General features: G+C 47.7%; 1 protein-coding gene across 1 annotated transcript; it reads left to right on the top strand.

Annotated features, from left to right (window-relative positions):
* The first annotated feature begins 884 nt into the window (after positions 1–884).
* On the top strand, positions 885–25,097 carry LOC8052033 (ankyrin repeat and BTB/POZ domain-containing protein 2). Its single transcript, XM_029995285.4, has 13 exons — positions 885–1,035; positions 3,073–3,253; positions 3,867–4,019; positions 10,511–10,778; positions 14,084–14,185; positions 14,620–14,713; positions 15,756–16,024; positions 16,291–16,444; positions 17,227–17,405; positions 19,089–19,194; positions 19,631–19,818; positions 19,908–19,976; positions 22,228–25,097. The coding sequence occupies exons 1-13, from the start codon at positions 891–893 to the stop codon at positions 22,594–22,596; spliced, it is 2,277 nt and encodes a 758-aa protein (XP_029851145.3). The 5' UTR covers positions 885–890; the 3' UTR covers positions 22,597–25,097.
* Positions 25,098–25,460: the final 363 nt, after the last annotated feature.

The raw sequence follows: 25,460 nt of genomic DNA, 5'->3' as shown, positions 1-25,460 counted from the left end.
AATTGGAGCGCATGGCAGACGAGGGAGCGGGAGAAGCGGGTGGCGCTTGATTTGGAGAGACAGGTGGAGGAGCTCAAGAAGAGGGAAACATTGAAGGCTGGGTCAGGCGAATGTAAAGGGGAGTGCGGGGACAGGGTGGAGAGCATGGGAAGCGATCTATACTCTTGTATGTTTATGTCAAAGACCGGCATTAAATAGAGAAGAAAAACGGATCGGTGGACGAGTGGGCTAGGGCACACCAGCTAGGAGCACGTGGAGCGAAAGCTCGCGCTGCGGCACCCAGGGATACCCCTGGCCGTTTCAATCTGGATGAGCATCGTACCGGCGTGCGGTCGTGTATTCCTACTGCGTGGTGCACGTTAAAGACCCTGAACTAGCAGTCGGACTGCACTATCTAAATTGCTCATCGACAGTAGGTGACAATATCACCATGTTCTGACAGACTAAACTCCTGCTCTAAAACCGACTAGCGACTAATTTGTTTTGTTCTATGTGAAAAGGAAATGTTTTCTTAGAACATTTCCCGCATGACGAGACTTTGTAAACCTACAGTCGGTCACTGTATCAAAATACCGGTTATTCTTTATTGGACGTATACGGCACAGAATAAACGTTCCCCCAAAAAAGAAAACTTCGCTTTTTTTGCAAAATATGTATGCCGCGAGACAAATTTCGAGGTAGGACAGATTCGGAAACTCCTATTTCGTGGTCGACGTCTTAAAATCGACAGACCACCCAGGAAGTGTTTTCTTTTATTATTTAATTCCTTTTTCGGTTTCTGAGCGAAAGTCTGCGTAGGCCGTTATGAAGACGCATCGCTGAAGTATTCCGCTAATGTGCACAACATTTGGTGTAAGACGGCGCCTGTGTGGTGTCCAGGTGCGCTGTCGATGCCTCAGTGGCCCGGCCCGTGTGGCGCTAGCTCCTGCGGCCCCTCGTCGAGCAAGTCCCATCGCCAGGCAAAGGACGATCCCGGGGGCGAGTCACACGACCAGAACTTCCTCACCACCTGCGTGGGGAGCCTCTCGGAACTGGGTGAGTGCCGGAATGAGAACGGAAGGGCGTGCACACGCTCCTTCTATCGTGCTGCGCGTTCGCGCTCGAGGCTCGCGAGACTCTGAAGCATCATCGAAGGTGGCAAGCTCGCGCTAGAGGAATGCCTGCCATTCTAATCGTGTCATTGACAAATTGGGTTCCCATATTTCATTTCATATCATTTATTTTAGCTCAAAGGCGTTTTCGAGGACGTATTACCTCAAAGGCGATGCGTGCATTCGTAACAACACAATCCCACAATTTTCCAATCACAGTCGATATACTATAACAAAGTAACAAAATAAGCGCAATCAGCGCCAACACAGTTCACCAAAGAGAAGTGACATCGCACGTGCTCAAAGCACTTAATTTTCAACTGCAAGTAACTATATCTACAAAACAATAATTGCAATACGGGGAAACAGGAAGTAACTATGAAAACAAGACGTAAGCACGTGCTGTACTATTCTTACCATAGGCGCTGGCACATTGCTTTAATTTCTACGGGATTTGTGGTAGTAACCATCTCGCCTGGCAAGTTATTCCATTCTGTAATCAATAATATTAAGGGTGGAAACAGAAAGGAATTTGTGTGTGACTGGTATTACTGTACCTTGCAGGAATTGCCGGTTCGAGAAGAAATATAATGTGCGGAATGACAATATGTGTTTTTAAAGCACTAGTTACTGTAGTATAAGTAAAGCCCCTTCATAAAGGTGTTTTCACAAGTACCGCCAACCATTGTTGTGGAAATGCGCAAGACACGTGCCACGAGCGGGTGCTCCGCCGCCATTCGCTTCCAAGGGCCGCACATTTCAGTGCTGCGCCGCCATTTGCTTCCAAGGGCCGCTCGAGACCTGAGCCACGTGCTCTCGCGCATTTGGCGCTACTTGCAAAGACAAACGAAAGCATATCGAGGGGCTTTAAGTATAAGTCATGAAAGAGACATATTCGGTTAATTTTGCTCCGCGCCAACGATGAAGTGAGACCAAAGTTTGCTTTTAAAGCTGGGACACTAGTTCGAGGCTAAAAGTCGTTTGACAGGAACCGGGCTGCTTTACTTTAGACATATTCTAATTTAGAAGAAAGATAATTTTGATGTGGGATGCCATATGATACTTGCATATTCTAGTTTTGAGAGAATAACTGTTTTATATGCTAGCAATTTTGTTGGAGTGGGGGCCAAGTGTTGGGTGCGCCTTAGAATGAATAGCTTTTGCTGAAAAAAATAAATGAATAGCTTTTGCTGACAAAAAAAAATAAGTCATGCATGAAAATTGTTTTTGCGTTGCTTTACGATTTTCTAAGTGCCGTTGGGTGGCCCGGTCGCGTAGAGTGTCCAACTCTTTTTTTCTTCCACGGGAACATTTTAGTTGGCGGAGAAGTGGCCCCAAGCGCCAAAACTGTCCAAACGTACTGCGGAAAAAGCGAGCTTGCGGAGTACCGAACTTTGGGTGGAACAGATTTTTCGCTTAGCATTCGCGAAGTGTCGAAGTGTAAATCCTGACCAGCTCGAATCTTCTTCGTTGTGTCTTCCATCTGGGTATAATGCCAGCGAGTTTTGAAAGCGTCCGTCGGAAAGCGAGCAGACGGCGTGGGCGACGACGGGTGCGTACGGTCCCGAAAAGGGCGCTTGCAGTCAAAGGGCAGCGAACCTCTCTCCTTTACTGTGTTCACAAGTGGACAGGATGTGACATGTCCTTCGAAGGAAACATTTCTCTTAGTGTGTAATTACCCTAAAGTAGCGAGTAAGCGCCCAGCTAAAATTAGTAGATAACCGTGAGATGGGGCGCGGTTCAAGAGTAGAGGCCACGTGACAAGGTAGGCTTTACCGCACCTGATTGCTCGGAGAAGCGGCTGACGAGGAGGACCGGTTAGCGAGACGGGGTGGCTGGGCGCTTGATGTGTCCCTTGCCGCGAAGCGCTTCAAAAGTAGCGGGTGGCCACGTATCCTGACATGGACTCGGCTCTTGGGCCTTATGATGAGCGTGGTCTTCCACGTACATCCTCATTCTGACTTGTGCCCCGTTTCTGCAGGGGAGCTCCTGAGCGGCATGGTGCAGCTGTACAGGCGCAAGACAGGCGCGCCCAGGGCGCCGCTCACCTGGTGCTCAGGGGCGCTCCACGCGCTCTTCCACTACATGCGCTGTTCACAGCTGGAGCACTCGGAGCACGGATCGTCCCGCAGGGCCATGGGGCCGGAGCTCATCTACGAGAGGTCGGCTGGAGTCCTAGCACGCATTTTCTCTGCGAAGCCGTGGAAAAAAAAAAAGAGTCGTTTTCACGCTTCAATGTTCTGCGAACAAATTGTCGATAAACAGGCCGTGAAGATCCATCAAGTGGCCGGAAGAGCCCTTAGACGGCGTGCTGTCTAACACGCGTATTTGTAACGTCCAAGGAAAAGAGATGATCTCGAAAGAATAGCCATTTGACCCGCGGGGGCGAGAGGGATTAAAAAGCAGGAGGTCGTCTTGCTTTCGGTGTGCGAGCCAACCTAAGACAAAAATCCTCTCCTTGATCCGTTCCTGCCTGTGCCATAGACCAGATCGACCGCGAGTGTCACGTTGGTCTAGATTTGGAATTATGTTTGTTCAGTCAATTTCTAAGTTGACAAAGCACAGCTGCTGTTGTCGTCAAAGTTCGTGTAGTCTACTCCATTTCTAGGGCTGGACCACCTTTGGAAATTTTATTCTAAGGTTCGAGGCATGGTTGCACGTTGAGTTTTGTCGAACGTATTGCATTTGCTGCGTCATTAGGAACTCCAGTGCAGTGCCCAGTGTCTAGGAGGAAACCTTGCGCACTCATTCATTCCAAGTGTTTTCTCGCCACAGGCCCTACCAGGTGCTGCCCCCTCTGGTAGAATGGGTCCGCGTGGCACACGCGCATGCGGAACACCGGCGCTCGCCCATCGTGGACCAAGACGACGTGATGCAGGCTGCCAGGTTACTCTTGCCAGGCGTCGACTGCCCCGTGCGAGCCTTCGGGTAGGTTCTGCGCTTCTTTCCAGCCTTGGGCCAGGAAGAAACGGGATATCAAGAAGGAGGACGAGATTTCATTTGAGTTTGTGTGTGAATTGACGCGATAAATCATCATTCGCATCACCAAAACAGAATCACTATTTATTGGTACTGATTCCGCATATACAACTCTACTATACGTAACATTACGGAAAGAACTCGCACGAACAGGCAAACAGTTAGAGGACCACGGAAGAAAGCGCACCTATGGGATAGGTAGTTCTCTTTCCTTGCTTAGGCCTTCAGGTTTCTGGGCATGAATGTAACGCGAAAGTGAGCAATACCACGATTGCAGTGTCTCCATTTGTGTGAATATAGTTAAAATAAATCCTGGACAGTTCAGTCAGGTTCGCAATGCTCAATACTTTTACTTAGTGCTGGGCGTCGATTAAACTGCTTAAACCGAAAAATCGCCACCTTTTAACCCATTAATCGGACTCGTTTATTTACATGCGTAGTACTTTTTCTAAAACGGAGCTGTTAAGGGCTAGTTTCCCCAGTTTCGTAACCGTGGACACGTAAATCTCCACACAACCCTCTGGACAGCTACCGCCATCTATGAGCGAGGGCGGCAACCAGATAATCGGCTTGCCGGTTGTCTGTCTGCCGCCGTCGCTCATAGATGGCGGCGCACACTAGAGCTACGCTGCTCTTCCTTCTTCACCAGAGTAAAAGAGCTACATTTTTAATTTTTTTCTTTTTTTTTTTTTTTTGCTGAGTGTGTTATTAACGGCGCAACATAAAATCTTGATTATGAATAAGCCTCGAAGGTTAGTGGAGAAGAGTTTAAAGGCACAATCACACTCACAGCTTATTACTTCAGCTGCATGAGGCAGGTTCGTTGACACTCTCCGGCAAGAGCGACCTCTGCTGATCCAAACGGGCACTCGCACCTTCTGCGCTTGTCTGCGGTTGCGAATCTCGCCCCTACGGTTCACTTTGGGTTCAGGCTTTACCTAAAGTTTGCCCTTGCTGCAGGTGTCCACGTCTGCGAGGTGCAACCGTTTATTTTTACTTTCTTTTGGTTCGCAAATGTTTACTGATTAATCGGTTAAAAGAATTAATCGCGAATAAAGAAGTAATCGATTAATTGGCAGGTTAAGCGATCAGTTTCCCAGCCCTACTTACTACCGATTCTTCGAAATATTGTTGAGCCGTACAGATGTTTTAGGGAATGTGAAATATTTGTTGAAAGATACATCCTAAAAACCAAAGGCTTCGGAAGTGTTTGGGAGATTGAGGGGGGGGGGGGGGGGAGCGGGGGGAGGAGGGGGGAAGAGGGGGGAATAGAGTTAGCAATAGCAGGGCTTGGAAAAAAAAAATTTTTTAAACAACTTTTTCCCGTTTTGCTGGCGAACCTGCGCTCCGCATAGGCTGCTAAGACCGGTAATCTTGAAGGTGTCGAATGCACGTTGCAAAAGAACTATGGAAGCTCGCCGTGAGCACGCTCTCAGCAGTGGCACACATAGCTACGGATGCCAGTGAATATTCCCTTTACCCTAATAAACTTTTTAGTCCATAAATAGAAAAAGAAACGGTGCAGTGACGGAGAAAAGGAGACAATTCCTCCCATTTTCATTGTAGAGAAATATTTGAAGCGCTCATTATCTCCGGTTCGGCAGACCGCTGCGTCAGCCAGCCCTTTATTAGCTTAACTGACGAGGACATTTCTTTTTTAAAGAGTTGCGAATATGGTTGAAGTTGTTACTGCACCCCTCGTGCTGGTGATTTTTCTCCCGGGCTTTCGTGTCTTACTTCATCCTCTTAAGACTGGTGAATGCGTTTGATCAGAGCCGTGCGTTTGATTAAAACGTTCGATGTCCCTGCTGCGCCAGTATTCTTTTCCTCGTGCATGCCGCACACTCCTGCACCTTTCTTCTTTTCACGTACGTTACATTGGAGTTGTGAGTTAGCGCTTGTCTGTCTTCTGTGTTCCGTTCCTGTCTTTGTCCTCTGCTTTTTGTGAGCTATGTTTTGATGATGTTCAACCGGTGCCAACTCGCCCAGCTTACCACCTTACTACTACATACAAGATATTTTTTTTCGAGCGTACATTGCTCGCGAAAAAGGCCCCTTTTCATTGGTTAACAGTTTTGCCGTTCCGCCGACCGTTTTGCGCTAGCAGACGATCCGGAAGTGCAGAGGGGTGCAACGACCGCTGGAGACGCCATGTCCCCTCCGCAAAGCGCCTTTATACTTCCCGGAGCAGTCGACACGGGGAAACTGAGAGTGCCGCGGCCCACGCGGAGCTGTGCTCGCACTTATGTTAAACGTCATACTTTTCTATAATATGCCATCAAATTCATATTCATTATTTAGTTTTCTCTGTCCGGAGAATGGAGACTAAGAAAGAAAAGCGACTCTGTTGTTGCTTGACGAGCCTCCGCCTTCCCGCAGCAGCATAGAGGAGAGCTAATCGATGGACCCAGACTTTCAAGATTCACAAATTCCACGGGACACTCCCTCGCAAACAAAGAATGAACATTCTGCCGGGATTCTCTCAACACTTCAATACTCAGTCTAACGATTCAAAGAAACGTGGCACAGTGCATTTCAAAATCTGATTACGGTAGTTCGTTCTAGAGTGCGGCACTACCCCCGGCTACACAGTGACCTAAAGAATGTTGAGGGAGTTTGCCTACCTACATCCTTAATGGACGACCCTAAATTCATCATAAGTGACGAACAGTGACTGCAAGTTAACCGTTACAGTAAACTAGGGTGCCTACACGTTTCCGCTCGGAGCGGCGGAAACATGTAGGCACCCTATAGTAACCCAACCCAATGCAGTGTTTAGTACGACAAAGAGTGTATTGTCATTGCCGGACGCGTACTCGAAATCTGCTAAATTGAGGAAAGCTCCGACATATCTTTAAAAATAACATAAGGTAATAGCACTACCACAAAAACTAGCGAGGAAACTCGTGCCGTGGCATGATGCATGTCAGTATATTTCGAAAGATTGCCGGACTACTCTTATTAAGATGAATTCTAAAATGTTTCCATAATTTCAGGGAAAAACTTGTTATTCTTGTTTGCTTTTTTAGCCTGTAGAATTTCCAGAAATTGATTCCTTCCCTAGCCATAAGGTTCATTAAGGGGGAAGGGGGGCGGGGAGGGCGGTAGTGGGAAACGGGGATTTTCGCCCTTCCCCTGAACGTTTACATAAAAGTATCTAAAATGTCCGGGGGGGGGGGGGGGGGAGGGGGGAGGACATCACTGTAGAGAAAATAGGTCAAACACAGATTTATCGAATCCAAAGTGGTGCGTAAAACAGTTCGATATATCGATAATTCGATAGCAAAACTATGTTATCTGAAGCTTCAGCTGAAATTTCGCGATTCTCCGCCGGTGCCGGAGATTGTGCCGTATTTCTGAGTTCGGGCTAACATGAAAAAGACAGAATAAATAAAGGTCCCCTTTGTCCGCTCCCGCCTCGAGGACACTGCAGACTTAAAGCCAGGCAAAAATAAGCGAATTTGATCCTTGGGATCATAAGGGAATTTCATCAAAAAGCCAATGGGTAAAGGCAAGAAAATACTGGGTCTCGCCAAAAGAACGACCAAGGAGGAAATCGACCGGGAGAAAGGACCCCTCCGAGCCCGACACCAGCCCAACCCTGCAAAGGCGAACAGAAGGGCGACACTTGTGGGTCGACGATGGTCGAGGGCAACGCGTGAGCCGAACAACCACCGCGGTAGTGATATTCGCTTTTCCCCTCCTCTCAAGGAAGAACCTCGTGACAAGCGGGAGGTTACCAAATGGAACATCCAAAAACCGCTACATACAGTAGAATCTTGTTAATGCGTATAGTTGGTGGGAACCGCGGGCGCCATCGCTAGCGCGCGCACCTCGCGAGCGATGAAAAGGGGCGCCGCGCGGCAGTTTCCATAGCAACTTGCGCAGGTGCTGTGGCGTGACTGCATGGCACAAAGCAGAGCGCCAGTATCATAGCAACCGGGGCTGGCGTCCCTACGTCACTTCCGCGCGGCTTCGCGGCGTTCGGATCTGGGGCCCTAGTCTAGACCAGTGGTCTCAAACTCATTTGAGCGTGGGGGCCAGATAGCACGCAATGGGAAGGCCGAGGGCCAACGTTAGACAAGGGGGGTCAAATGATTTGAAAGAGAAGGGACCTCGTGCTCTATGCTTTCTGTAAACTCAGTTTCGCCAGTGACGTTTTTAGATATTCTTTGTTTACATGACTACTTTGGACCCTGTCTTGATGCGATGACAATAATTAAAATGACATTGCCCCGCCAACGTGCTTGCATTTTTAAGAGAACAAAAGAGCAAGTACACTTTCGTTCCCGTTGCTCAGTTTACTCAAGAAATAACCAAGCTCAACGTGTCTTCAAAGAACGATTAGATAATTTGGCAGTTCTTGCTTTCCTGGCGATTTCTATTACAACACCCATACTTGTTTTTTTTAATGCTGATATTTTTTAAGGCGAGAATCCCGAGCTGGTGGCTTTATTTTCGGCAGTTGCTCCGGCTGATCGAGAGTTCGCGCAGCCGAGATGCATCCTTCAGCAAAGCTCGCGCTTGCAGCCTAGTAGCGGAATTGTTGTACATTGCAAAAAGCTGCAAAGCAATAATGTGAATACGTTAAGAGAGCGGAGCTACTTTTTGAGCCAGTATAATCGGCGAGATGAGATCACGATGGCGCATGCCATTTCTAGCGCTCGAGACATGGGAACCGGGACTCGTGGCCTGTTACATGCGGGCCGCGTGTTTGAGACCCCTGATCTAGACACTTGGCGAAAAGGTCGGCGACAAATCCGGCGGCTCTAATTGGCCGGCGCCAAGGTCAAGTGCGGAGTTTGCCAATCACGGCCGATTGGCAGATTGGGAACTCTGGTCGATACAGATAAAGCCGCGCGGTGCACCCAGCGGCGAGCGGCAAGTGCAACAGGGGACAGATGAGCGATGAAAACGGGCGCCGCGCGGCAGTATCATAGCAACCGGTGCTGGTCGGTACTGACAAAGTCGCGCGGTCCGCCTGTGGCGCGCCTAGCGGCGAACGGCGCGCGGCACCAACTTTTGTCCGCTTATGTGTTTCGGCTTTAAACCGAATGTAGACGATTTAGCGAGCGATGAGACGAGCGACAGCGACGAGAGTCAGCGACGAGCGACGGAGATATCTCACTGCCACCCGTCGCACGTCGCTCGGTTTTTGGATTTGTAGAAAACGTCGCTCACCGCCTTGGTCGCCCGCTCCCGTCGCTTTTATGCGGTCTGCCTCATTGCGCGACTGACCGAGCGACAGCGAAGCGGGTCGCCATCGCTTGTCTCGTCGCTCGCCAAATCGTTTAGATGCGGTCGATACTTGACGCGCACGCGTGGTCACGAGCACGACAGCACGAGCGACGCAACACAAAAAGAAAAAGTAAGAAAAACAAAAACTGAAAGAGCGGGACGCGTAAAAAAGAACTCTTCATCCGTAGATAAGAGTCAAGCCACCAACAAAAAAGAACGGACCTAATCTCGGAGCAAGAAAAGAACAAAAAAGGCAAAACAAGACCGGCGGAAGGGAAAGGAAAATAAAGATAAAGAAGACGTTCAGAACGTGATTGCAGACGCTTTGTTGACACACTCGAATAGCCAAATAGTTTTCTTATTTTTTGCTTTTGTATTTGGGGGGAGTTGAGGCGGAGCGTTGTTTTTCTCTTTTTTCGCGCCTTTCGCTGGCAACGGAAATAAACAGCGCGCAAAAAATACACAAGGACGAAAGGAAGGTGCGAACGACACAAGCGCTGAACTCACAACTAAACATTTATTGAAAAAACACCAACGAAGTAAACCGCACTATCGCTTCAGCACGTGTCAAGATAAGCAATTTCTTTTTTGTGAAGAAAAAACGATGTTTGGCTGACGCATGCCTCGCTGGCCATGGCCAGAGTCGTTTACTCTCGCAGAGCGTCCAAACCGCGCAGCGACCAGTGTTCGGGCAACACCTCACCGCCAGGGGCGCGGTACGCGGTTCGATATATCGAATGCCCTTGGTGGCGTAGTTCGATACAGACGCACAATGTGCCTTTTACGCGAGATTTTCGAGGGTATGTTTTGGCAGTTCGAAATAGACGATATTTCGACATATACGGATCCGATATAATCAGGCTCGCTTCGAAATACTCGGGTTCGATATATATAGGCTCGACTGTATTAGATTTTTCTCATTTTCTTAAATTGGAGAGGATTGGCTGCTTCCTCGGAAGAACCGATTGCCTCAAAGCATTTCCGATAGGTCTTTTTAAATTGGAGGCACCTGGCCAATGCACCGTCTATGCTCCGTTGAGCCCCGAACTGCAATGGAAGCTTGTTGGGACCAGTGGAACCCGTATATTTTGCCACGCGATCACACTCCCCACGCGGAGGGTCACTGGATAGAAGGATGGCGTAGACCGTCGCGGTGAACGAAGTCTAGGTGAGCAATGCGAGACGTTTGGGACTGGGCGCAGGCACCAGCAGGAGGAGCGCCTGCTGGGCAAGCGCCTGGAGGAGGCCGACTGGGCGCGGCTGGTGCAGACGGAGCTGGCGTTGCGGCTGCTGTCCCTGTGCGGCCAGGGTGGCCAGCTGCTGGCCCAGGCCCTGCCCCTGCTGCCAGCCAGCAGCCGGCTGGACACCCGGGACGAGCGGGGGCTCACGCCCCTCATGCTCGCCTGCGCCCGCGGGGACGAGCCGGCCGCCCGCCTGCTCGTCCAGGCCGGCGCTGACGTGCACGCTGAGGCGAGTCCGGCCTCTGCTCGCTAAGACCGGTCCGTTTAACCTGCTCATACCTGGTACGAAAAGGTATCTACGGACATGCCCCGACTCGAAGACATGCTTCGAACATGTCTGCGGACAGTTTTTCTAGGACCAATGTGGACCGTCGGTCTGCGGACTGTCGTGTTGTATGGATATTTGAGGGTGCTTCCAACCGCTACTTTATTCGTACGTACTTTATTTAACCTTTGTTAAGATCATGATGATAATGCAATGGTGCAAGCGAGCTGGACAGGAATAACGATAATAGACCATTCTCCAGGGATCGCTTTTTTAAGGTCATTTTTAGGCCGTTTTGTTACGGTCGCACCGAGATGTGAACGAAGTAAATGAATTTGGGTCACCTGGCTTTTCTAGGAGTTTCAAACTGGAGGGGGGGGTTTAACAGGTTTCTGGGCTCTGGGGTTGTGTGCACCGTAGGTCTGCATACTTTATGTAGGAAATTCTGGAAAAAGGGGGAGGGGGGGAGGGGGAGAGGAGTATCATCCCTGACGAGGGCCTGCGTGCGCACGGGCAACTAATCTGTGCGAGAAATGTCCGCCATTAAATTGCGCCTGCTCTCCGTGCTTTAGGTTGCTCCTTTTCTTCAATCTCCACTGCGTTTAGCATCCCTGAAGTGGTCAAGAAGTACGCGTACGTCGCAGGATGTGTGTCTGGTCACTATCCTGGCGATCAGTGGCGTAGCCAGGATTTTATTTCGGGAGGGGTTCAACGGCATCTCCTCCCCCCCCCCTCCCTCCCTCCCTCCCCCCCCCCCCCTTCCCCCCGTCAATGACGGAGGGTGAGCTTGCCGACATGGACGCTCAGGCAAAGATTAGGGAGACGCTGTTGAAATAAAACGGGTAACGCTGCATTGTCATTTTTAAAAACGGAGCAGGCTTCATTTACAGGAATACGGGCGGGGGGCTCACTGTTCTACTGTCGTCGTAATTGCGGCCCACCAACTTTAAACGCTTTCTCACAACACAAAACTCCCTTCGCTTTTCCAAGTAGCACCGCAATACCAACGCGTGAAGGTTAGAGAAAACACCAAAAATAGGTATACTTTCACACACACACAAAAACAAATTAAACAGCAAAAAAAAAAAAACTTTTTTCGACACTGAAAATTTGAAGTAACCGGCCACGCACAAACACCAGGGGCCCATATTTAGGGCGAAGGTAATTCTGAACAATCACAATACCAAGATCTATTATCTATTAAAGGTTTAACAAATTCGTGCTACAGAACCAGATGCCGAAGGAAAGAGTGTTCCCTTCGCTAGGCCGTTTTATCTTGCAGCATGGTCCAAAGGCAGCAGCAGCATATCCTCAGGGTGAGGAGAAGTCATCAGTCCGAACTCGTCGTTCCGTCACTCGGAGAAATGACATGACGCTCCACAAAGAAAATACACGCCAAACGTAGAAAGGAATTTGACTAGCCTTGCGCTGCGCCTATGCGTAGTGAAAATATGAAGGTTTGTCTCTTCGGAGTTTCTGATGTTCCGTGCTACGAAGAGATTAAGCTAATAGCAATAAGGAATTGCATTGCATGCCACCTTGACATACAAAGCAGAAAGCAAGACGGACTTCACTTCTCATCCGGGAGCGACGATTTTCGCAAAGTGAGGGAAACTTCACCAAAAATAGGGAAATTTTAGGCGTCCAATGCAAGAGGGAGAAACGTGAAGCGCCCATCACATCTGCGGTATACAGGTGGTCGCCCTCTGTCTGGAGGCACTATTTCAGAACGTCCATCGCCTCCTCAAGATTCTAGTTGCTCTGCCCTTAAGAACGGCGGAAGCTGAGCGCTCGTTGTCTTAACTAAGACGGTTGAAAACATACCTGAGAGCGTCCACTTCGAGTGAGCGACTGCTCGGTCTGTGCTTCGTTTCAGCTTAATTCCAGACGTAGCCGATGCTACAGGCGCGAGCATGTGGCCCTGACCGGTGCTTGCACTGCACGAGCGCGCGTGCTTGGCAGGGACGCTGAAAGCCCGGAGCTCGCGCTTGTAGCATCGGCTGCGTCTGGACCTGAGCTGAAACGAAGTAGAGCGTTTTTGAATGTTCACCGCGACATTAAAGTTCAAGCGGAGGACGTAGGGGATATTTTTTTCCGCGACCGCAGGCGGCTTCATTGTAATGTGTAGGCGCTTGGCAAAAATGAGATGATAAAGAGAACCTGTAAATTTCATTCTAATATCACTAGTCATGGTTACCTATTTATTCGTGCTAATTTCTAGTCGAAAGCACGTAATTCTGATCACAAAAGGTGTACGTGAGTGCAGCGCCACCCGTTGCTTACAGTGCGATTGTTTTTTTTTTTATATTCATTTATTTTTCCTTACATTACTGACATTGGTTTCATATTATCACCGCGTGTTCATTTTATTATGTTCACATTGGTTTGATTGAACTGTGTATTACAGTGAGGAGAGTTTGTCATGTTTTGCGCTGAAATTGCCATCCTTCACCCCACAAATGTTTCGAAATATCCGTTCTCTATATATCTGAGATCAAGTTCCGCATCCCGTCGAATTAACATGAATTAAGCAATATTGCATATTTTATTAATATGAGCATTTTCTACCCCACAAACAATTTTTCCGAAAGCCTGTAAGTTGGAGATGGCCCGTGCTCCCCCGTTGCTCCGTGCCTCGTACAAAACCGACTGCGTGAGGAGGGCAGCGAGCGGGCCCCGCTGGGGAGGAGGGAAGGGGGGGGGGGGGGGTAGCTTTGGCATTTCGGGAGGGGTTTCGACCCCCCAAACCCCCCCCTCTGCCTACGCCACTGCTGGCGATTGGCCGTCGACAAAAAGGGAGACACATCACTCGTGTCGGTGTCCCGTGGCTTCGACCATTTGCTCGGTCTCCACCGCTGTTCCACTGCCTGTACCACGGCGGCATTACGTAGTAGTGACGTCACCAGCAAGGGGAACAAAAGAAACCAGGCAAAAGATCCACGTGTCATTTTTTTTAGGGTCCCTAACCTGATCTTAAAATTTTGATTTTCCTGTAAGTGCGACGCTTTAAAAAAAACCACGAAGCGGTCTTCTGGCGGATAAACCTTTTACGCCCACGAAAAGTGATGGTTAAGTGTAGGTTTTGGTCTACGCATCTCTTTAACCTTCAACAATATTCAGAATCAGACTCTTTTTTTCCTTTTTCTGAATTTTTATTCTTAGGCCGGACACAGCATTTGCGTCTGCTGCTCCTCCAAATACCAAGTTGCATGTTAATGATGTTTATCTCACTCTCTGACAGCTTCCTGGGCGTTTGCTTTCCCTTACAGGCGCCCCTCTGCAGCGCACAGTGCCCACTGGCAGTACCCGAAACTCAAAGCTGGACTGCACTCACTTTCGCAACAACTCAGGGCATAATATCAACAGTGCGGGTACGTTCATTATGGGAGACGTCGCATTTGGAGTAAGCTATAGTTTAAGCTCTAACGAGCAAGCATACCGGCTACCTCAACTTTTATGCCAGTTTAACAACTCAGGCTATCAATGAGCTGTGAAAGTTGATGCTCGAGTATATTTTTTCGGTTACTTTACTATGTAATGGGAAAATGTCTCGCAGATTTCGGGAGCAGACGGGGCTAAGGCTGTGTGCAAGTGCTGGTTGAAAAAAAGGCGTATTTCTTTGTTCAAACTGAACTTGAGATCTTCAAATGCAGTTTTGGGAAGTATTGTTGTGGACAGAAAGGAATGTGCCTAAGTTTTCAGTACTGGACTTTGACTGGTTCGAAAATAGGTATCAAGTTGTCTGCAATGAACATAACCCCTGCTGCATTTGTATTGTAAGTGCATGTCTGCTTTTGGTTTCCAGCTCCTTCTCGAGAAGGGTGCGAATGTTGAAGGAAGTGCTGCTCCAAACGAAGAAAAGATCACAGAAACCCCACTGCAGCTTGCTGTGGCTTTCAGTGAGTATTAAACGCGCATTGATTTGCTTTATGTCCACTACTGTCACGCAAGGGTGTTTATTTCTCAAAGCTTTATGATGAACACAATATTTTCTCTCGCCAGTGACACTGAAAAAGATACCCGTATGTGTAGCGTGTTTTGCTACTGTTGGGTACATACATCTTCCCGCATGAAACGTCTGCTGCTTATTGGTGGATCCTTGAGTTATCGGAACATAAAAAATACATCGTGCCCCCCCCCCCCCCCCCCCACCAAAAAAATAAATATATATATATATAAAAGAAATTAAAACTTTTATCGGTAAATATAAACTATGCATTGCCGAACGCTCATTGTCCGTCCAAATGAAGCGCCTGTGGTCCGAACCTGGTGCCAATGTTTTAGGACTAGCCGTTATCTTAATCAAAAGTTATAACTCATTTTCTGAAAATTTCCATGGGAAAATGGGGCCCATTTTCGTGCGTTTTCGGTAACGCGAGGAGCTCCATGAATGTGAGAGCTCTGTCGACCGACATCTTCCCATTAAAAATTTAAGAAAATTAGTTACAACTTTTGAATGAGATCCCGGTTAGTTCTGAAACTTTAGTATCTGGTTTGGACTGCTAGTGCTACACTTGAGAATAAGCGTTCGACGATGCGTAGTTTATGTTTGCGGTGAAAAAAAAAAAAAAAAAACCTGTCCCTTTTTTTAGACATCCTGTACATACAAGGCTCGGAAAGTCGGTTACAAAGTTAAACGGAAATGAGGGCTTAGATCTAAGGTGATCATCGCATTGTCACTTTGGGAAATTGTAAATTTGCTCTGGTTGTCAATTTTTTTTCGTCGTTTTGGCCGTAATTCTTAGCCTCTAAAGCCAAAATTGTGTCCTTCAACGTGTATAAACCGGTATATTAGAAAAAGCTTTTCTAATTTGAGATCTTACATTTCGATTATCCAAAAGGGACCGGCCCACAAGGGGAAACTAACAAACCACCGCAATATCTTGAAAGCTTAGCTTTAAGAGCGTGTGGAGTGTAGCCGTCTGTTCGTATTGCCCGCAGGTCAACTAGAGCTGATGGCTTTGCTGCTGTCGTACGGCGCCAATCCGTTCTTCTCGACTCCGTTCCGCGACGCTCAGAGCTACGGCGGCGCCCAACCCCGAGGCTGCTACGGCGCGGCGGCCGTGGCCGCGGCTCACGGCCGGCGTGGGGCGCTGCGCACGCTGCTCGCCCACCGGTCGCCGCCGGACACTCGCGACGCAGACGTGCTCTCGCTGCACGAGATCCTGGCAGAGGGCGTGGCTGGCACCACCGACCGCAGGAGACCCAAGGTGCGATTGGAAGCGGCGGCTGGAAGCCGATACCGAAACTGCTGAGAAGTTGCAGACTTTTGAGTCGGATACATTGGATCCTGCATTTGAGACGTTAAAGTTGAGGCTTGGGCTAGTTGGTGACCATATCTGAGAATTAAAACAGCGCAAAGGACGGGTGACCTAATGAAGAAAGGCAGAGCACTAGTCTTGATGTCTTTGCTTGAAACCTTCGAGTTTCTGTTTAAGAAGAGGGATCACGTGGGGCGCTCTCGGTTCTGCAATAGGTTCCAAGCCCCACCGGGGAGCCGGACTCCGTGGACGGGTCGATGTGCAAGTCCAACCGGCTGAGCAAGGCGCACGTCAAGGCTCTCCAGGAGGCCATGTACCAGAGTGCCGAAAACGGGTACCTCGAGATCACGCTCGACTTGAGGAACATTGGTGAGCATTTCGACATGGTTGAAGAATCACATTAGCCGTGCCGAAGCACGGTATAGAACCCGCAGCATAAAGTAACCGAATGACCAGTTTGTGGTAAACCCATTAGGAAATGTCTCTCAAGACTAATCAATTGAAAGTATTCTGATTCACTTCTAGTACTCCCCGAAAGTTGTTGTTTCAAACAAATGTTTTTAACATGCAATCTCGCTAGACATCTGCTGCTAATGCTCAAAAGGTTTGAAGCTGTGGGCTACGTTCTTCCGGTTGTCTTCTACTCAGCCTGGTTCTACTAGGGTGCCTCAATGTCCTTCTGTCTAGGGTGATGCCACCCTTTGTAGTACCACATGGCGACAGGACGCGCTCACGGGAAAAATACAAAGAATTCAACGAAAACAAAATGTCGCCATAGCACAGTTAGCGCCACAAGCGCGTGCAGGGACACTCTATTTCACGCGCTTCTGAACAAAAAATAAAAATAAACGTGTGTGACAAAATGGCGAGATGCCACCACCCTAAGCAGAGCGAACATGAAGGCACCCTAGGTTCTACTATTTGTAGAGCCTTTTCACAAGTGCGCTCCACTTAGAATTATCCGAGTCTGCCATTCTGTTGGACACGAGGGCCACGTTGGCGTTCAGCGAGCACTCGGTTCCAATCCCCAAGAAATGGCCACCGCCTATCTTGCTCGTTGAGCTTTTGAAAATGCTTCATTGAAGGCTGAAGGCAGCAGGACAGATCTGTGTGCCTTCGTCGCTTCACACGCTCTCCCCTTCGTGCTGCAGGCGTCCCTTGGACGCTGCACTGCTGGATGCAGACGCTGACGACGGCGCACGAGCAGCAGCTGGAGAACACCATTGACGAGCTGCTGCAGGACTTTCTGCACGTCTGGCCCGAAGACTGCAGCGCCCAGTTCGTGGACGACTGTCTGCCGCTGCTCTTCTCCATCTTCAGGCACAGCAAGGTGCGCCCGTCTCAACGTTACTAAAACACTCAGTTGCGAAACTCACCCTTGAAACCCCGACCGCTCGCGTCCACCTAGACCAAACTGGATACGATCACAGCGTCGCCCTTTAGCGACCTGTCAAAACGTGAAGGTTGATTTATATAGCTACTGCGAGATGGCGCCACCGGCCCTTGCGCGGCTCGACCTGAACCAATACGTGCATCCGTGCAGTTTCCGGAGTGGCCGCTGCGGGAGAATCAGCGGCGTTGCGATCGCCTTTAGTTCGGTTCTCGAGTACGGATCGGAGCCGCCACTTCAGAGCAGGCTCCATGGCGGTTTTCCAACTGAGTTGTTCTAATAAGGTTCGCCCGTCTCCAGCAGCTTTGTTCTGCTACTCTAGTATAGACATTCTGACTCTGGTTCTCTATAGTCTCTGCAGGTTAAAGAAGCACTGAAAGGAAATATATATATATAAAAAAGCATAAATGAAACGAGCATCTTTTTTTTTTTTTCTACGAAAACAAAATTAGCGCAAAATTTTCGTTATTATACGCAATTTAGGTAAATGTATCCCCCCGCCCTTTAGTGAAATAATTGTAGCTAGTTACGCTCCTTTTCTCGACTCTCATTGGTTGGAGAGAGGACTGACATGTGGAATGTTTGCCGTAAACTTGTTTATTCTTGACGCGGTAGTGTTTTATTCGACCTATATATATATATTTTTTTTTATGTATGAGACACAAACTATTTGGATAGGGTCAATATTGTTTTAAGAAACACCAGGAGATTGTATTTTTCGCTTCGGTTTCAAACAGTAACAAACGTGGCTGCCGGCCTCTCCGCCATTGAGTTAGTCTAATATTCTAGAGCAGTGGTTCTCAAACGTGGGTCCGCGGACTTTTTGGGGTCCGCGAAGGCATTCTGGGGGTCCGCGAAGCCTCACCTCAGCAGTCAAGCCCGTAAATAAAAGTTGTCTTTTATCCGATTGTATAGAAATATTGTAATTCTCGGGTGAGTTTTCTCGTGTATATGTCAAAAACAGAAGTCTACTTCACACTAGCCCATACTTATATTCATTTATTAAATCCCTATCATAATTAACCTATACTTTTCCTTCCCCTCACCATGAATGGGGTCCTCCACCTACTACGCCGATTCACAAGGGGTCCGCGAAACATCGGTGGCTGAGAACCACTGTTTTAGAGGGAGAGGTCCTGTCCATTGGGGCCGCTTGGGAATGGCGAGTCATAGACGCGGACATCGGCGGTCCGAGTTGGCGGTCCCGATGGGCCCTTATCGCTGCCGACGCAAGACCATGCCTTGGCCTTCAAATGTTGGCCGGTAGTGTCTTCAAAATAAATAAATAGGATGCCAAACTTTCAGAACTTTGAAAACATGGTCGCGCTTATAGACATGGACAAGAGGAAGGAGCAAGAAAACACAAGGCGCTACTTTCTTCTTTATTACTCTTGTCCGCGTCTATAAACGCAACAATGTTTTCAAAGATTCAGCTCCAACTTGCCCGACATTCAGAATTTTTCAGAATTTATCGTTATTATTCGACTCAAAAAAATGGACTCGATTTTCCGAATATTTGCAGCGCAGAGATCGCAACCGATGAAGCTTGCAAGCATTTTGATATGAATATAGAATCTGCTTCCACATATGAACACCATTTGCTGATTTTCTGGGATTTTTCAGAACGAAGGTACGACGCTTCTGATGGCCGACATCTTCTCGGTTTGCTACGGGGAAGACAGCATCAAGGAGATCAGAGATGTCTCCCTCTCCGGTGGTGCGAGGATTGGTGAGTGCCGCTTCAAAGTCAGAAATCAGGCCATGTCTATCGGTTTTCAAAGTACAAGTCCGAGATAAAGTAGCCCTGTGCTTTGCTAGTTCATTCTGTGCACAATAGGCCTACACAGTGACTACTGAAAGAGGCCAACGTAAACACAAACAAAGAGATCTTTAACATAAATGAGAGAATGGGCTTCCAAAGAGTTGTGAATATCTCGCAATTTTAAGTAGCCATTGATATGACCTTTCGATTTAGCATATGTGCGGTTCTTCCGAAAGCATGAGCAACTGTTCTTTCCAGCTGATCAATAGAGGTGTGTGCATGTTGACGTAAATGTTTCTGTCTTCCTCTCACGACATGGACACGTGCCCGTCGTGTCAAGTGTCTGCGTGCCTGGTTTTTGAGATGCACTGCTGTATTTTGTATTTATGTCTTTCGCCAACAGATCCCAAGTATGTGAACAACCCGGAGATGTCCGACGTGCAGTTCCGGGTGGAGGGGCGAGTCTTCTACGCCCACAAGATCATTCTGGTGAACGCCTCGCCGCGCTTCAAGTCCATGCTTTCCAGCAAGTCTGCGGAGGGCAGCCCGCCCGTCGTACAGATCAACGACATTCGCTACGACGTCTTTCAGGTGCTGCCATACTCCTAAAAAGGCTCGGAGACTCGGACGACGTAGCTTAGTGCGGCGTTAGTAACACGATCGTATTTCTGTGCGTGCAGTTGGTGATGCAGTATTTGTACAAGGGTGGCTGCGAAGACTTTGACATTGACCAGAGCGACGTTCTCGAGGTGAGTTTTATACGCACCTTCTTCGATAGGCTGTGTCCTAAGAATGACACGGACCGCAAAACTATCAGGATTCAATGCCTGTAAAATATATTTGTAGTTTAGAGGAAAAGAAAACGACAGTGCTGGTGTTTGTTTGTTCCTTCTACCTGTCCCTGTGATTTTAGTGCATGCAGTTTTACTTTCTTTTAGAAGTCAATTGAATAGACATCGTAGAATGTTAAATACTATAGTACTTCGCATTTTAACGTATCGATATTTATGCTTGCTCGCCTTTCTACATCTACATTCACCGCAAATCTCTTGTGAACGCCTTCCCCTAAAAGATTGCCCATCACTTTTTTTTCTTCTTTTCTTTTTTTTTTTTTGCTAAATGTTTATAACACCTAAGCATGGCCGACCCCCTGATTCCCGTCGGACATTGCCCGACGGGAATCACATGAACCGCGCGATCTGTGGTGCGAGCCTTGCAGCGGGTTCCGGCGTTTTTGTCCGCGCGATATCGGGTCCCGTGAAGTCGTTCCCGCGTGTGTATTTCGTCGTAAAATGCAAATCTGCTGCGTCTGCGATCGTCGGTATCCATTCCCGCGAGACGCGAGTTCCCGGCCGGTTCCCGCGTGCCCCTCACACCACGCGAATCTGCTGCTAATTCCAGCGTTTTTATCGCATCGTGTAACGTGAGTTTGCCGAGATCTGCGGTGTCATCTCCCGTGCCACGTGGCGCACGTGCCCCATGTTTATCACTGAAGGCTCGTTCACACACTTGCAACCGAGTACGACCATCTGATACAAGACCGGTTTTTAAGCCTCTTGCGACTTGTTAGGACCTGATGCGCTGCTGCGGAGCTGGCCCTAAGACGTCGCAAGAGGCTAAAAAGCCGGTCTTGTCTCTCTCTGTCCTACTCGGTTGCAAGTGTGTGAACGGCGCTTAAATTGAATGCGATAGAATTCTTTAGCTACTTGACCCGGTTTTCGCGATGCGGGATCTGGACTCAAATGCGTCGTGCGTATGCGCGGCGGACGTATCCGGTGCACCATAGACGCACTCCTTCACATTCGCACCCACTTCGAAGGACCTGACGTCCTTGACGTCGTTCTAGGAGTCATCTTTGAGGTCGTCCTAGAGGTCGCCCTAGAGGTCGCCCTAGAGGTCGTCTTAGAGGTCGTCCTGGAGGTCGTCTTTGACGTGACGTCGTTCAGCTAGCAGATAAACCCACGACGCGCAAACACGGAACGCCAGTACGCACACATTCACATTTGTGCCCAAGCAATTATCGCTTTGAGTTGAGCTAGTTGGTACATGGCCAACAGCTTGAACATTAAACGATCGTACAGAGATAGGACAAGACACACACGAAGCTGTAACGATGGTAGTGAAACAGGTTGAACAATTTAAACGGTTACGGAGAGACAGAAGATGAAACGATTACACAGACACAAAGCAATCATTCAATTTCGAAGTGGCGCGCTGCAGTCGCGCTGACGTCAATGATTGCGTCGTAAACCATTAATAAAAGTAAGTGTTTACTGAAAATTTGCGTCGTCGTATTCACATTGAGCTCCGCCGTGAGTCTCATGACGACTGCTATCGCAATTCATAAACAACCAACAAAAGCGGTTTCTGCAACCAATGTTTTTTTTTTTATAAAGCTTTGCCTTTGCATCTCCAAGGATAGCCGATAGCCCCCCCATGTCTTTCACCATTTATATCTCGGATGGGCTTTCCTAGGGATTTTTATTTTAGATTCATATCTTTTACGTCGCATATTTCATTAGCCCACGTTGAAAAAGCCATTATTTGTCTGGTTATCATCTCAAATGCAGCCAGAGTTAAAATTACTACTCAATGCAAGATCGCGCTAGTAAAAAAGCTTATATAAATGACAGATTTCTTGGTCCAATAAACGCATAGGATCAAATAAGATCATACAAGAACCTTATAAGAACATATAAGAACAGTATAATATTATATATGCAGTTAAAAGAAACTCCTAAGAAGTTTCTTATAACTTTTTAGATAATCTTATATTGTTCTTACATGTTATCTGTTCCTGTATGCTCTTATATGATCTTATTTAATCATATGCACTTATTGGACTGAGAAATTTCTTATGCATATAAGATTTCTTACTAGGGCGCGTGGCTCCACGAACATATTTTGTCAACTGATTAGGCAGAATGGGCGACCGTGAGCCTGTAATGCCAGGCATTACGAGTGCCAAGCTGCACTAACGGCGCGCACGGTGCCTCGCAGCTTATGACAGCGGCCACTTTCTTCCAACTGGACGGGCTGGTGCGCTTCTGCGAAGCCCGCTGCTCGAAAAGCGTGGACCTGGACAACGTGGTGGCCACGTACGTGCACGCCAAGGTGTACAACGCGGTGCAGCTGCTCGAGTACTGCCAGGGGTTCCTGCTCCAGAACCTGGTGGCGCTGCTCACCTACGACGACGGGGTGCGCAAGCTGCTCTTCGGAAAGCGACTCCACAACCACGACGTGCTCAGCGGGCTCCTGCTGACGCTCCAGGCGAGGGTCAAGCAGCGAGGCGCCCACAGCAAGGCTCTGCACAAGCGCAAGTCCGCCAAGGACAAGATCCTCGCGCATTCCGCCATCGCTGCCAAGTAGTCGTCCGATCCTCGTCGTGTACTGCGACGTGGCCGCTTCTTCTAGCGGACGTTTGACGAGAATAGGGGCTCTCGGTTCCTTAACGCCGTGCGGACATTTGTAGAATTGCACTTAGCGCGAGCGCGTGGCTTTGGTAAAGGCTGCGGGTGAACCGAACGTCAATTGGGACATAGTGGACTTGAAAGGAGCGAGCCTGTTTCGCCGCGCCTTCCACAGCAGTGCACGACGCTCCGCTCCTCAACGTGCGTGATGACCGGCTGGAATCTCAGGTATTCATCGGAGATTCGGTCCAAGTTGGGAACAGTGCTTCGTCTGTGTGGACTTCCGGACTATTGCGCCGCCATCGCCGGAACGTTATCGCGCCATCCGCATCGCGTACCGTGAAACGGGCCTTACGAACGTCCCGTGTCCGTAGTGCGTCGAAGCACCGTGGGATCACGTCTCAACTGGATTCCCTGACGTCATAATTGCCAAAACTGTTGTTTACACTGGCCAGAAAACTGGAGTCAGACGTCATGGTTGCGTATGTAGCCCGCTGAATTCTCACTTTTTTCCATCTTAAGGGATGCACATTTTAATGACTTGGTGGGTGTCACTCACCCAAGAGCTAGGCTCTTCTCCTCCGAATTATCTCGATGTAGTTACTCTTGGCACGGTGCGAGAGTTTGTTACCAGTATTTGTTTATCGTCGTCGCCCGAAATTTGGTGATGAAAAGTCTGAGTGTTTTACGAAGCGCACATATGCATTTGCTTTTCATGTTTTGGCCTCTCGAAATGGCAGAGCCCTTCTCTGTAATTATGTTTTGCATCCTGACAGTACGACGGTGTTCGAACCGATATCTCAAAAGACACACTTTTGGCCTGGGGACCAAGGTTAATTGTGCCATCTGTTTGTCACCTTGGAAGGGGCATCAAGTGCTGTAGATAGATTCAGTTTGCCGTCCCTGTTAAGGGATGTTTTAACAGAAGGGTTGTTTGCTGCAGTGCAACGTGCGTCATCAAGTTGCGCACCATGTCACTGCCTATCCGCCTAAAGCCCCTCTGATGACGTGGCCACTGTATCATTCCCCTCTAGACCTAGCTTAGATGGCAAAGTTAAAAAAAAATGGGGCCACTAAAATCTTGTTGCTTCATTTTGATTTGTTAATATTTACTAAAACCTCATATCGGAGACTTTTTTTTTTTCAGGTCGCAGCTACAGTGAAAGGCACATTTGCCTTTCATTTCCACTCAACCAACAGTCTTTAAGCTGCGCTGTCATTGAAGAATTTTGAAAAAGTATTATTAAGGGATACAACAATTATTTTAGTGAGAGAAGAAATCTTTTTTTTCAACAGACTTTTTAACACATAGGGTATTTTTTAACCCTCACTTAAATGTCTTATTTTTGCTACTTTACGAGGTGCCAAATACGCACGAATTATTATTAAACATTGTTCGACATTCCTCAGATTTTACACGGCAGCTTAGGAATCAGGAAGTAATCGACCAATTCTTTAACCCTCAGCATGTTTTGCTGGTTTTTCCACGTTCAACTTTGGCTCACCGGCTTTGAGGTCATCGCCGCACAAACTACCTCAACATTTATTCCCTCCCCTTAAACTACTGTGAATCTAGGAATTGTACATATTCTGATCATATATCCCACCGAAGTAGCCGATTATATTTAATTATGTGCATGTATGTTTGTATACACATAATTGTCACATTTTGCATTGGTTTCATTTTTTTTCAGACAGGCTTAACGCACATGTCCCCGCAGTTGTCATCCTTAATTTCCGAAATTATTTAAGTAATATGCCCACCATTGCATTCATCTTTTAAGCAAGATGGTGGCCAATAAAACAAACTAATTTTAACTTGCGTGAGTCTTAGTTTGTTCTTGCTTGCCAGAAGCACATCTCTCCAAAACGCAATGCATTTTGCTTCCGCCCTAGTGATTATGACTTGTAAGTATATTTTTGCTGTATTTCATTTTTATTGTTATAACCTAACATTTCGTGAATGTGAATGATGCAATAGTGCCATTTCATGAAGGGATTTCAAGGTTATCGCTCTCTTTTGAAGTGTAAACAGCCGAAACCGAAGTCAGGTGAACTTCCAGGCTGTTGTAAATAGTTTTCATTTGTTTGCAGTTTTTTTTTTTTCTTTCTTTTTTTTTTTTTCCAGGTTGAGCGAGTAGTGTTTGGCGAGTGTGGCGTCGGAAGTGTTAAAGTCGATCAGCTAAAACGTTTACATTAAAGTTAATTTTAATGCGGTTTTATTTTTCTAAGACTTTTGTAAGTGCAGCCAAACGAAGTACTTTGGTTTCACGTAAGCCTACAAGGAGAAAGGGAAAGTTTTACAGAGTGTTTTGCAGTTCGTTTCGGAAAGGAAAAGTTGCAGCGCAGGTGAATTGCGCAACAAGCGTTTGGTAGGCTTGACACTAACTTCAGAGAGCATGCAGATTCCTTGTGATGTAAGGGGGGCGGCCGTTTAATAAAACTCGTTGTTGAGTCCATTTCTCGCTTGTGACTTAAGTATAAGAAATTAAAAACTTTTCTGTTAAATTCAAAGATGTTTGTACTCGTTTTCACCTCAAGAACCCTAGTAAAAAAAAAAAGTCCGACTGCTAGCGGAGCATTACTCATTTCCTCCTTTATGGGGAAAATTAAAAGAGCCATGAAAGATGTTTTATTTTCGCTAAATACTACGTAGAATCACTTCCTAACGTTAATAACTCAACAAACTTGCCTCAGATTTATTTTCTAGGCAATGGTAGACGCAAAACGAAATAGAGAAATAAGAGCAAATACTTTACTTGTAAAGTATTGGAATGTTCCTTCGAGGCTTACAGGGATACTGAACCAAAGAATTTAGTGGCC

Source organism: Ixodes scapularis, unplaced genomic scaffold (genome assembly GCF_016920785.2).
Source record: "Ixodes scapularis isolate PalLabHiFi unplaced genomic scaffold, ASM1692078v2 PGA_scaffold7__128_contigs__length_106722199, whole genome shotgun sequence".
Taxonomy (NCBI): Eukaryota; Metazoa; Arthropoda; class Arachnida; order Ixodida; family Ixodidae; genus Ixodes; species Ixodes scapularis.
Note: the sequence above shows the minus strand (reverse complement) of the source record. Positions and strands in the feature narration are given on the sequence as shown.

What these genes read in the sequence shown, in the direction of transcription:
- LOC8052033 (XM_029995285.4), top strand. Translation starts at nt 891, where the DNA reads ATGCCTCAGTGGCCCGGCCCGTGTGGCGCTAGCTCCTGCGGCCCCTCG. An exon ending in GCATAATATCAACAGTGCGG is followed by an intron (nt 14,186 to 14,619) that starts GTACGTTCATTA and finishes TTTGGTTTCCAG; the next exon opens with CTCCTTCTCGAGAAGGGTGC. An exon ending in GCTCGACTTGAGGAACATTG is followed by an intron (nt 16,445 to 17,226) that starts GTGAGCATTTCG and finishes TTCGTGCTGCAG; the next exon opens with GCGTCCCTTGGACGCTGCAC.